The sequence below is a fragment of the Hemiscyllium ocellatum genome, chromosome 1 (assembly GCF_020745735.1).
Source record: "Hemiscyllium ocellatum isolate sHemOce1 chromosome 1, sHemOce1.pat.X.cur, whole genome shotgun sequence".
Lineage (NCBI taxonomy): Eukaryota > Metazoa > Chordata > Chondrichthyes > Orectolobiformes > Hemiscylliidae > Hemiscyllium > Hemiscyllium ocellatum.
The window spans coordinates 21,229,374-21,242,294 of NC_083401.1; the positions used below are offsets into that span (position 1 = coordinate 21,229,374).

Consider the following 12,921-nt stretch of genomic DNA (forward strand, 5'->3'; position numbering starts at 1 on the left):
TGATTATGAACAGACCTCTCATACATTAGATTAGATTCCCTACTGGTCCTTCAGCCCAACCAGTCCACACCAACCCTCCGAAGAGTAACACACCCAGACCCATTTCTCTCTGAATGATGCAGCTGACACGATGGGCAATTTAGCATGGCGAATCCACCTGACCTGCACATCTTTAGACTATGGGAGGAAACCCACGCAGACACAGGGTTGATGTGCAAACTCCAACACAAGACAGGTGCCCAAAGGTGGAATTGAACCTGGAACCCTGGTGCTGTGAGGCAGCAATGCTAACCACTAGTCATTCTCTATAGCTGGAACATTATATTCTGCATTCTGTTCTGTTACCCGGATGGACTTACAAAAGGTATGATTTGCCTGGATAGAACACAAAATAATACATTTCACCGAATCTCAGCAGAAGTGACAAGATTGTAATAAAAAAAATTAAATGCAAAACGCGCATGCTCAGTGTGTGAATGTGCCGGAGGGGAGCGGACGCGCATGCTCAGACGGCAGTGGGAGTTGCGCAGGCGCAGTGCCGGCGGTGTGAGGGTTTTTTTTCACCTTCTCCCGGGGACGGTCTGCGGCTCGAGCCCAAAGTTGAGAATATGGCGGCGGAGGAGCGACGGACCGGCTCCGGGCTCCGGGGGAGGCTGGTGGCGGTCGCTGTCGGCTCTGGGAGATTCCTGACGTGGGGCGTCATGTTGGTGCTGTGTGTGTCGGTGTGCGGGTGGCCCGGTGCCCAGGGCAAGGAATGTGAGAAGCGGTGTGTCCACGGGAACTGCAGCGCAGCGGGCGGACAGTGCGTGTGTCAAGCCGGCTGGGTCGGGGAGCTGTGTCAGCACTGCGGCGGCAGGTTCAAGTGAGTCTAGGGCTGGGAGGGTCTCAGGGACCACGGTTTACCCACATCACCTCTAACCTATAATCACATCGCCCCCTGACCTATAACCCCTCATTTACCCCCTGACCTGTCAATCCCCCACCCGCCCCCTGACCTATAACCCCTCATTTACCCCCTGACCTGGCAATCCCCCACCCGCCCCTTGACCTGTAACCCCTCATCTTCCCAGTGATCTGTAACGCTCCCACCTGACCAGCCCCTGACTTCTTATCCCATCTGCCTTTTAACCTTTAAACCTTGTCTGCCCTGTGACCTCTAATCCACTCCTATCCATCCCCACCTTTAACTTCCCCCTCCCGCCCCTGACCTCTAAACCCAATCTGCCCCTCCGACCCCACACCGCCCCCCCCCCAATCCACCCCCTGGCATCCGCCCCCTGACCTCCATGCCCCCCTGATCGCTCCCTGACCTCTAAACCCACCTCACCCCCACTGACCCATAAGCCCTCGATCACACCCTGCTCTAAACTGCTCCACCCCACCTCCCCGAACTCTGCCTGCCCTTTACCCCACACCCTGGCTACCATCATCACCCCGACACTACCGCTGTCAACCATTGCCTTATTCCCGCCCACCACCTCCCTGGACACCATTACCATCACCCGTGCTCTAAATCCCCCACCACCATCACCCCTGTCCAAAGACCCACCTCACCATCCCCACTCTAAACCCCCATCACTTTCATTCCATGCCCTAATAACTCCCTCATCAGCACCACCCATACCCTAGAATCTCTCTCACTCCCACCATTTAAACCACCAGCCTGAACCTTAAGCCCACGTTGACCCCCACACCTGCCTCAACCCCCATGCCCATTCCAACCTGATCCTCTCACTCTCTTCAACTTCCACTCTGACCCTCATGCCCGATCCTACCCCCCACACCTTCTCTGACCCCCATGCCAGTATATTACACTTACCCCTGACCCCTCAACACTCCTCTCCACTCTTGTGTCCATCCTCAACACATCCTCTTCCAACTTCACCATCTACCATCAACATCTCTCACAACCACCTCACTAGCTGCCTTCGGTATCATCCAATACCCATCCCACCTTCCCTCCATCTGCTCGTTGAGACCCACTCCCCTCTTATGTACTCTCTCCACCACAATGTGACTACCCTTCTCTCTTCCCCCCCCCCCCAACCCACACACCCCCACACCCACTGCCATTACCACTGTTTATAGTTTCTCTTTATCATCCTGATTTTCCAGATCCTGTCAGTCATAGAGATGTGCTGCATGGAAACAGACATTCAGTCCAACCCGTCCATGCTGACCAGATATACCAACCCAATCAAGTCCCCACCTGCCGGTAGCCAGCCCAACCCTTCTGATTCATATACCCATCCAAATGCCTCTTAAAAGTTGCAATTGTACCAGCATCCACCACATTCCATACATGTACCACCCTCTGAAGGAGGCCAGAATTGCACGCAATATTCCAAAAGTGGCCTAACCAATGTCCTGTACAGTGCAACATGACCTCCCAACTCCTGTACTCAATACCCTGACCGTTAATGGAAAGCATACCAAACGCCTTCTTTGCTATCCTATCTACCTGCGACTCCACTTTCAAGGAGCTATGAACCTGCACTCCAAGGTCTCTTAATTGTATAAGTGTATACTATTAAGTGTATAAGTCCTGCTAAGATTTGCTTTCCCAAAATGCAGCACCTCACATTTATCTGAATTAAACTCCCGTCTGCCGCTTCTCAGCCCATTTGCCCATCTGGTCAAGATCCTGTTGTAATCTGAGGTAACCCTCTTCGCTGTTCACTACACCTCCAATTTTGGTGTCATCTGCAAACTTACTAACTGTACCTCTTAAGCTCCCATCCATATCATTTATGTAAATGACAAAATGTAGAGGACTCAACACCAATACATGTGGCACTCCACTGGTCACAGGCCTCCAGTCTGAAAAACAACCCTCTACCACCACCCTCTGTCTTCTACCTTTGAGCCAGTTCTGAATCCAAATGGCTATTTCTCCCTTTATTCCATGATATCTAACCTTGCTTATCAGTCTCTCATGGGGAACCTTGTCAAATGCCTTACTGAAGTCCACATACATCACTTCTACAGCTCTGCCCTCATCAATCCTCTTTGTTACTTCCTCAAAAAACTCAATCAAGTTTGTGAGACATGATTTCCCCGCACAAAGCCATGTTGACTATCCCGACTCAGTCCTTGCCTTTCCAAATACATGTACATCCTGTCCCTCAGGATTCCCTCCAACAACTTGCCTATCACCGACGTCAGGCTCACCGGTCTATAGTTCCCTGGCTTGTCCTTACCACCCTTCGTAAACAGTGACACCACGTTAGCCAACCTCCAGTCTTCTGGCACCTCACCTGTGACTATTGATGATACAAATGTCTCAGCAAGAGGCCCAGCAATCACTTCTCTAGCTTCCCACAGAGTTCTCGGGTACACCTGATCAGGTCCTGGGGATTTATCCACCTTTACCCGTTTCAAGACATCCAGCACTTCCTCCTCTGTAATCTGGACTACTTTCCTACATTCTATATCTTCCAAATCCTTTTACACAGTAAATACTAAATATCTCTCCCATTTTCTGTGGCTCCACACAAAGGCCGCCTTGCTGATCTTTGAGGGGCTGAAAATGTGTTGCTGGAAAAGGGCAGCAGGTCAGGCAGCATCCAAGGAACAGGAGGTTCGATGTTTCGGGCATAAGCCCTTCTTCAGGATCTTTGAGGGGCCCTATTCTCTCCCTAGTTACCCATTTGTCCTTAATGTATTTGTAAAAACTCTTTGGATTGTCCTTGATTCTATTTGTCAAAGCTATCTTGTGTCCCCTTTTTGCCCTCCTGATTTCCCTCTTAAGTATGCTCCTTTATACTCTTCTCAGGAGACCCCACCACCAGGGATATATTTCCCTCCCCACCCCTTTCCGCCTTCCGCAAAGACCGTTCCCTCTGTGACTATCTGGTCAGGTCCACACCCCCCTACAACCCACCCTCCCATCCTGGCACCTTCCCCTGCCACCGTAGGAACTGTAAAACCTGTGCCCACACCTCCTCCCTCACCTCCATCCAAAGCCCTAAAGGAGCCTTCAACATCCATCAAAGTTTTACCTGCACGTCCGCTAATATCATTTATTGTATCCGTTGCTTCTAATGCGGTCTCCTCTACATTGGGGAGACTGGGCACCTCCTAGCAGAGCGCTTTAGGGAACATCTCTGGGACACCCACACCAATCAACCACACCGCCCTGTGGCCCAACATTTCAACTCCCCCTCCCACTCTGCCAAGGACATGGAGGTTCTGGGCCTTCTTCACCGCCGCTCCCTCACCACCAGACGCCTGGAGGAAGAACGCCTCATCTTCCACCTCGGAACACTTCAACCCCAGGGCATCAATGTGGACTTCAACAGTCTCCTCATTACCCCTTCCCCCACCTCACCCTAGTTTCAAATTTCCAGCTCAGCACTGTCCCCATGACCTGTCCTACCTGCCTATCTTCTTTTCCACCTATCCACTCCACCCTCTCTCCCCCCCCGCCCCCGACCTATCACCTTCATCCCCTCCCCCACTCACCTACTATGCTACTTTCTCCCCACCCCAACCTCCTCTAACTTATCTCTCCACGCTTCAGGCTCTCTGCCTTTATTCCTGATGAAGGGCTTTTGCCCGAAACGTCGATTTTACTTTTCCTCGGATGCTGCCTGAACTGCTGTGCTCTTCCAGCACCACTAATCCAGAATTCACTTGATCTATCCTGTCTATACTTTGCATGCTTCCTTCCTTTTCTTAACCAAACCCTCAGTTTCTTCAGTCATCCAGCATTCCCTACAACTAACAGTCTGTCCTTCACCCTAACAGGAGTCCCACCACAGCCTTGCTCAGCTCAATCTCAGTGCTTCTCTGCATCTACCCTCATTGTTGCTAGCTAGTCTATTCCCCCCTTCCTCAAACTGCATTTTCTTACCCATTCAGTTTTGAAGAAGGATCACTGGCCCTGAAACATTTTCTCTGATTTCTCTTCACAGATGCTGTCAGATCTGCTGAGTTTTTCCAGCAATTTCTGCTTTTGTTCCTTTCCGTAGGCAGTTTTGTTTCCACCCCTGTCCTGTCCCCAGCCAGAGGCCCAAAATAATCTCCTTCGCCACTTGGCTTCAGTTTTCTCTGCCCTTTCTCAAGGTGACTGCATTCGCCCAAACTCCACACATCTGCTTCCCAGCTGTGCAGTGGGCTTGTTTACTCAGCCCATACCCTCCCACCTCTCCAAATCTGCTTGTTTCCCTCTGTATTCTAATCCCCATCCCTTCTGTCCAATTTAGAAAGGATAAGTTTGTGTGATGCGCTTCTGCAAATGAAGGGTCCAAGCTGTGTGAAGCAAATTCTTGGCAGGTCCCACTTGAAGTGGCTAGTAGTTATCATTGGGGCTTGATATTTGTCATTCTGCCACCAAACATCATTGCTGGACCATAGGTTCATGGTCGTCATCATCCACTGGTGTGACTCCGACTTAATGCCTTTCTGTTCCCTTTGCCTACACACTTGAAGTGGAGACTCCTTGTCTGACTCTGGCTACCTTGCTGTTCAGAACATCCTTAGGTATGCGACGATCTTCCATCACACTGGATGTGCCCAAGCCACCAAAGTCATCTCAGATTGAGTCGCCATAAACCTCTGACTTGTGCTTTTGAGAAGCTGCTGCTTTTGTGATTTGATGTGTGTTGCCCAGATTGTACTGCGCCCAGTGATGATCCAAAAAGCTACTGAAAGTGTGACTTAATTCCACTTTCTAATGTTTTTAAAATATTGGTTACATGGCAGCATTTTCTAATACAAGGTCATTGAGAGGTGCTTATGTATTCAGGATATCTATTGATTATAGGAAATCCTAAGGGACTCCATGTTAATTCTGCTTCTCTCTCCCCACAGATGCGACCAGATCTGATAAGTTTCTCAATCACTGTTCTTATTCACATCTTTAGTATTGGCAGTACTTCACTTTTTTTTAGAATATCAAATTACCTGAAAACAGAGAACACAAATAAAAATTTCACTTGTCCATTTATCAGTTTTTTTTCAGAAAATACACAGCTTACAAATAAAGGTTTCAAATAGTGCAGTCGTGTGCGTTATTTGGGGGAGTCTAGCACACACTGGTACAGGCGTATTGTGGCTTGTCACATGCCTGGCTTGGTTCCAGTTTCAGACTAATAAATGCAACATTGTTCATAATTATAACTGAATTATTTTGAAGTCTGCACTGAACAATCAAGTTTTATTTGATGGTTCATGTTCTCTGAAGCTTATATTCCTTATGTTGGGATTTTATTTTATTTCATACTCTTTATTTTGTATCTTACTTGTCTGCTCGAGTATCTTGAAAAGCGAGAGATGACTTTGAGTGGAAAATTGGTGGAGCAGTTATCTGGAAGTTTGCGCCGAGGAAGAATAGAGGAATAACATGAATGTGAATGTGGTCACTGTATAACTGCTCATGAAAGGGCATTGATTTGTTTTGCCGACTTGAGCCTGAAGTGCTATTAGTTGTATGAATTGAGGCACCTTTGTTCCTTTGTAAGATGATTACCATGATTTTGACAAGAATGTGGTGTGGAGATGGGAACAAGCCGATAACATTTCAGTTAATCCAGGGAGTAAGAGGTTCCAGGATGGTTAATTTCAATCTTTAAATCTTTTCGAAGTGTAATCCCCATCACCAAATTTGATTTTAATCCTTGAAAGCTGTAGTCCTGCTCCTTCACCTCAATTAGTAGTTCACAACAAAAATCCTTTTGTCAAAATCCCATTACAACTTCTACAGTGGAATGTCAAGATTAGATTCAAAAGGAATAATGTTGAAGAGAGAAGTTGTGAGCATCCCTTGGTCATTTGGCAGTTGTTGGATAAAAAGTTGAGATTTTTATTCAAATCTGCTCCTCTTTTCAGAGAAGAAAATAATAAAGGATTAACACCTTGAGCAGCTAGGGATGGAGAAAAAATGCCAGTAATAGTGATGTCCATGTCCCACAAGTGAATGAAAAGTATTCTATTTATGACACCACAAGCTCTAGCAGACCCAAACACACACATAGCAAATGGCACAGAACATCAGCGCTTCATCAGAGTCTCACTGATGATGTTAGTGGAATGGTGACGAAACATCTATGAACAAACTTGCCAGCTCAGTGAGCAAGTCAACAGCCTCATTCCTTTTCTGCTTTCTGAAAACAATACCAAAGCTATAATAAATGACACAGCAAGGCATCCATCATGTAGAGAGTTAAAAAAAATCTCACAACACCAGGTTATAGTCCAATAGGTTTAATTGGAAGCACGCTAGCTTTCGGTAAGAAATCCATAGTGTTGTGACAGAAGCTGGGGATCCCCTGTACAATAAGTTTCAAGATGCCTTCCACATAGCCCGAGAGATTCTCACATAGGGTCCCATTGCCCGACACGATGGGACGTCCCGGTGTGTTGACTTTGTGTACCTTTGGAGGCAGTAGAAGTCGCCTACACGAGAAGTACGTGGGATGAGGGCACGTAGGGAACTCTGAAGGACCGGATCCAAAGTTCTGATCAGTGTGTTTAATTCTCGGGTGTGTTCTTTGGTCGGATCAGCTGGTAGTTACCTGTAGTGTTCCTGGTTGGTCAGTTGTCGGTACACGTCCTTGCAGTAATCTGTTCTATTCTGAATGACAATGTAGAGATGGAGCAATAAATTGTAACCTTGCCAGGAACACTGACATCATTAATTCTTCGGGTGATTATTGTGAGCAAGAGTAGCATTTGCTGCTCATCTCTATCTCACTTGAGAATGTGACGATGTGCTATCTTGGCTTATGCAGTCCACGTAGTGCAAGTGGTGTTCGGAAAGTAGTTCCAGATTTTCATCAAACAACAGTGAAGGAATGTTCCCAGTCATATTAGTGTGAATTTGAGGGGATCTTACAGGTGCTGGCATTCCTATATATGTAATTCCTGTTGTTTTATGTTGTCCAGTTTTGTGGATTTGGAAGGTGACTTGGTGAGTTGCTGCAGTGCATTGTATTGGTGGAGGATGTTGCTGCAGTCACTTTTCAGTATTTGAATGTCATTGGGAAAAGCTTGAAATCTCAAAAGGTATCCTTCATAAACTTCTCAGAGTTATAAGTCAAAGTAATCATGTTTCTTTGAAAGGAAAATATTGTTTGACAAATTTATTGAAGTATTTTGAGAATGTAACTCGTTGAGTCAATCACGGGAAAACGGTAGATTGTAGTGAACTTGGATTTCCAAGTGGCATTCAATAAGGTATCACAGGAAGTTAATATGGAAGGTAAGGTCTCATGGAGGTATGTTGATATGTTAGTTAACGTGAATAGCAGGCTCTGGAAACAGACAGGAAGTGAAGAGTAGGAATAACAAGATTTCTGGGCAGTAGTCAACCATTCCAAATTCAATCAGCAATGGCAGATAATCTGGAAATTTTCAAATTGTCAGGCTGTAGCTGGTAAAGAACTACAGGAATCTGCTGGTGCCTCAGCTATTTGTAATCTACAGGAATGACTTTAATGAAGAGACAAATATTTTAACTTGCTGTTGATGCAAAGCTAGACAGATGTAAGCTGTGAAGTGAACTGCACAGAAAAAGAGAGAAGCTAAGCGAATGGACAACTATATGGACAACTGTGTGTTGTGGACCTTCATTGTAAGAATTGAAGAGCAAAACAGTTTTTAAAAAGCTATGTGCCTGAAACTGATTCTGGATTTATGTTTTCCAAAGCTATGCAAACATAATCAAACAACTGAAAAGTCAATAAACCTTACCTGAATTTCCCTCACACTCTGGAATCCAACATCTGTTGCCACAACTACACAAAAGGTATGGTGCATTAGAAGTTGAAGGGCTTGCAGGAGGAAATAGAGTACGAGACAGTTGTCTCAACTTTATAAAATTCATAAACCTGTTTGTAACTAACTGAAAATTCAATAAATATAACCTGGTAATGTGTGAACTATAGACTTTTTATTTTTACTATATTAACTGTGTTCTGCATTGAATTGCAATAATTTGTACTGAACTGATCATAATTATGCCATCCTTTTATTTCAAATTTTTTTTAATGTTAGGTAATTGTGATTACTTATAAAATTTGTATTGGCATTACAATTTAGCATCTCTCATATTGATTTTTCTAATAAACTAATTGTCCACCTTATTTGTAAATGTTGCTGTTTAGTAGGACTTGGATCACAAAAAAGCTAACTTACAGGTACAGCAAGCAATTAGAAAGGGAAGAGACATGTTGACCTTCACTGAAAGGGAATTGAAGTGCCAGGATGAAGGTACCTCGCGAAACAATTGTTCAGAGCTTTGGTGGGACCACGTCTGGAGTACTATGTTTAGTTTCCATACTTACAGAAGAGCGTATTTGCATTGGAGGTGGAACAGTAAAGGATCACTAATTGCTTCTATGATGGAGTAAATTGTGACTTATTTTCTGAAGTTTCAAAGAATGAGATGGAATCTCATTGAAATTTGCATGACTCTGAAGGAAATTAACACAGTAGATAAGATAATAGAGTAAGCATTTCTGCAGAACAAGATTGGGCACAGTACTTTCAGGGCATCTGATATACTTCGCGCATGATGCTCTTCATGGTCTCAGGTATGCAGGTTTTTGTTTTATCAATTTGATCTTTTATGTTCAATGGGTTATGGTTTTCATTGGCTGGACCACCATTTTCTGGCCATCCCAGTTGCCATCAAGGTGTTGGTGAACTGCTATACTATTTCAATACAAGACCACACAAGCAATTTCCACCTGAAGCACAAATCACACTTTTAAACTCAAATAGTTGAAAATGTGGAAGTGTCTTGACAGTATAATAAAGAGAACTCCCAAACACAGCAAATTTGCCTACTAATTTCCTCTCCCAAAGCAAAGCTTTGTCCTGGCAATAGCTTCAATTTTGATGTTCTTGTGTTCCATATTAAACAGGAAGAGTTATTTGCAGAGTTCAAACTCCTCTATCAGCTATCCTGCCACAATTAGCATCCAGTGAAGATGTTTAGTCCTTTAAAATAAAAGAAGTTTACAATGGATGTCATCATTCTAAACAAAGTTGTTATATTGACGAACCTAAGTTAACGATTATTGCAGATTTGTATCTATTGGATGTACTGCTAAGTATGACTGCACAGTCTTATTCAAAAGCAAGCTACAAAAGTATTTGTTAGACTTGTTAACAGTAATGACCTACCTTGACATGTACATGCTTTGTAAACTATTTGTATAGGATGTGGATGTAACTGACGAGTCTAGGGTATATTTCCCATCTCGTGGTCCTGTGACGATGGTGAGTTGCAAACTCGTACCACTGGCGTCCATGTGATATACCTATACGTAGACTGAGAGGAGTTGTCATTGTAGCGCATCTTGTCCTTGCGTGTGTGGTCTGTCAACAATACATAATGTGTTGCTTATGGCCGATTGCGTGAATGGACTAGTAGTTCAGAAAACCAGGCTAATTGAAGGGCAATTGGGAAGGGGCAATAAATGTTATCCTTGCCAGCAATGCCACATACTATGAACGAATAGAATTTTGTGCAGCATGATTGTCAAATTGTTGAGTGAATTACTCTGACTAGTTCTTTGACATTTCCATGTAGACTGAAGGATTCGCAAAGATGATGCACAGCCTACAACTTAATATCAATTCCTTGCTTACTTGCTTGTTTGACTTTGAAACTTATTTACAAATATGCTGCTGAAGGAATAACATTGCCATGATTCAGAGAAGCAGCATGAATGTGGACAAGTCACCATTTTCTGAATCTATTTTTTGAATTTAGCAATTTCCATGGTTGAGTTTTGTTTTAGTGGCACCATGTATGCCCAATGAATGTTATCTATGAGATGCTATGTAGGCCCAGTATAGTTCAGCATTTTTAGTCAGTTTCCGTGAGTAATGGATTTACCTCTAACCTTCCTGATGCATATTTCCATTGGCTTAGTGCACTCCATTCCAAATTCAATTTTACCTTTGCATTGGAGCAGTCTGTTGTACTTCCTTTCTTTTTATTAAAGGAAAAATTAAAAGGAAAAATAAGTAATATACCTGGGTAATTTGCTAAAGCAGTCTCTATGATTCATAATCTCACAGGCACATGGGATTGTATCTTTCTTGATTTCTAAAGTCACCGATCAATCCAAATGGCTTTCGTTATGTTCCAAGAAATATTAATTTATGAATGAGATCCTTGCAATAAATTGATAGTGGAGAATAACCAGGGAGCAATCAAACCTCTAAACAAAAACAATTCAAACTTTGTTTTCTTTATTCCCCCACATTTTGTAAGTGAAAGGCACCAATTTCTATGTGAATAGGGAAGTTCTTAGTTCCCTAGTTAATATCCAAATATCTACCACCTGTTGGGATGTAATGCACGTTTGCAACTGAAAGATCTACAGCATTTGTTGAACAAGAATCAACCTGTAAGTAACTTCCAGCCAAGTCTTATAAGTAAATATTGGTGTGTTTTTAAAAGAAACACACAGCTCAAAGACCACATGCAGTTCTCCGCTCACAGCTCCAAACCAAAAATTTTAAAAAATTCAACAATGTACATATTGGGATTTGTACAGCTTCAATGAATTGTTTCCATTGCAATCCCCACATTGTGTAGAGTCCATCAGACTGATCTCACATACAAAATGAATGGTACCTGTCCGATAATTGAATCATACAGTACAGAAGAAGGCCATCAGCCCATCACGTCTCTACAGCCAAAGCTACACTAAATCTACAATTATCCCAACTTCCAGCGGTAAGCCCAACCTTGAATATTATGACATTCCAAATGCACATCAAGGACCCTTCCAGCCAGTGCACTCAAGACCGCTTTCCCTGCCATACCGAGTCTCTGGTTTTCAAAAAAAACCTTTCCTTAAATCTCTCAATCTCTTGCCTTTCACTTTAAAAGTTGTTTTTGGTCCTTTAAGAGGAGCAGCTGCTTTCTATCGACCCTGTTCACACCCCTCATAATCTTACACACCTTTGTCAGGTTCTCCCCCTCGGGCTTCTCTGCTCCAAAGCAAACAACCCAAGCTTACCCAGCCTTTTCTCACAGCTAAAGTGCTCAATCTCAGACAACATCCTTTTGAATCTCCTCTGCACTCCCTGCAGTGTAATCCCATTCTTCCTGTAGTGCAGTCACTAGAGTATGCACAGCACTACAGCTGTGGCCTGACCAAAGTTATGCACTATTGGATGTACTGCTAACATGATGTCTCTGTTGTTGGATAGGATGAATGAAATTTTTCAGATGTGTATTTACAGATTTCCAAAGTAGGTTGACATTGAATCTAGGTCGCCTGGTCCAGAGATAGGGACACTGTCACGACTCCACTAGAGCCCTCTCCTCTGAGCTTCCTCATGTTATGCCATTTGTTGAATACTCCTTTCACTCAATATTCAAAACATCTGAGATAGCACAAACTTTGAGTTAAATTGAAGAAAAATCCAATGTATTGTGATTCATATGAATTTCTACAGTCCCAACAGATTCATGAAATTCCTTTAAGGTTGTCTTTAGGACAGCTCAGCTGTAGCTGAAAATTAAATTTGGAATATTACCGCTTAAAAATCTGGAATGATGGGTAAGTGCCTTTCAAATGAAAAGCAACAGTTGTTGTTAATTTTGCTGTTCAACCCACTGAGCAATTTGCAACTTCAAAACAAACCCCATGCATATCATGATTCAAGCTTTAATAGGTGGATTTCATGATTCAGTATCAAATATAGTCCAATCTCGATCTGGTAACACAATGTAGGAAACAGTATTTAGTGATAGTTTCAAGAAATGTCTTTCCCTAATTGTAAGCTTAATGTGCTATCGGGAAAATATTAGAAGCTATTATTAAAGATCTTACATTAGGACAAAAAATGTAATTGGGCAGATAGAATATGGTTTTATTGAAAGAAAATAATGTCAAATTAATTTACTGGAGTTGCTGGAACTAACAGATGTTGTGGATAATAGGGAACCAA

General features: G+C 43.5%; 1 protein-coding gene across 2 annotated transcripts; it reads left to right on the top strand.

The window, feature by feature from the left end:
* The first annotated feature begins 570 nt into the window (after positions 1-570).
* Positions 571-9,318, top strand: LOC132817761 (attractin-like). 2 transcript variants are annotated; one of them, XM_060828279.1, is made up of 2 exons: positions 571-862; positions 9,108-9,318. In XM_060828279.1, exons 1-2 carry the CDS (start codon positions 609-611, stop codon positions 9,175-9,177), a joined length of 324 nt encoding a protein of 107 aa, XP_060684262.1. In that variant the 5' UTR covers positions 571-608; the 3' UTR covers positions 9,178-9,318. The 2 variants fall into 2 exon arrangements, with proteins under 2 accessions (XP_060684262.1, XP_060684263.1); XM_060828280.1 differs by lacking the exon at positions 9,108-9,318 and adding an exon at positions 5,815-5,939.
* The last annotated feature ends 3,603 nt before the right edge of the window (positions 9,319-12,921 follow it).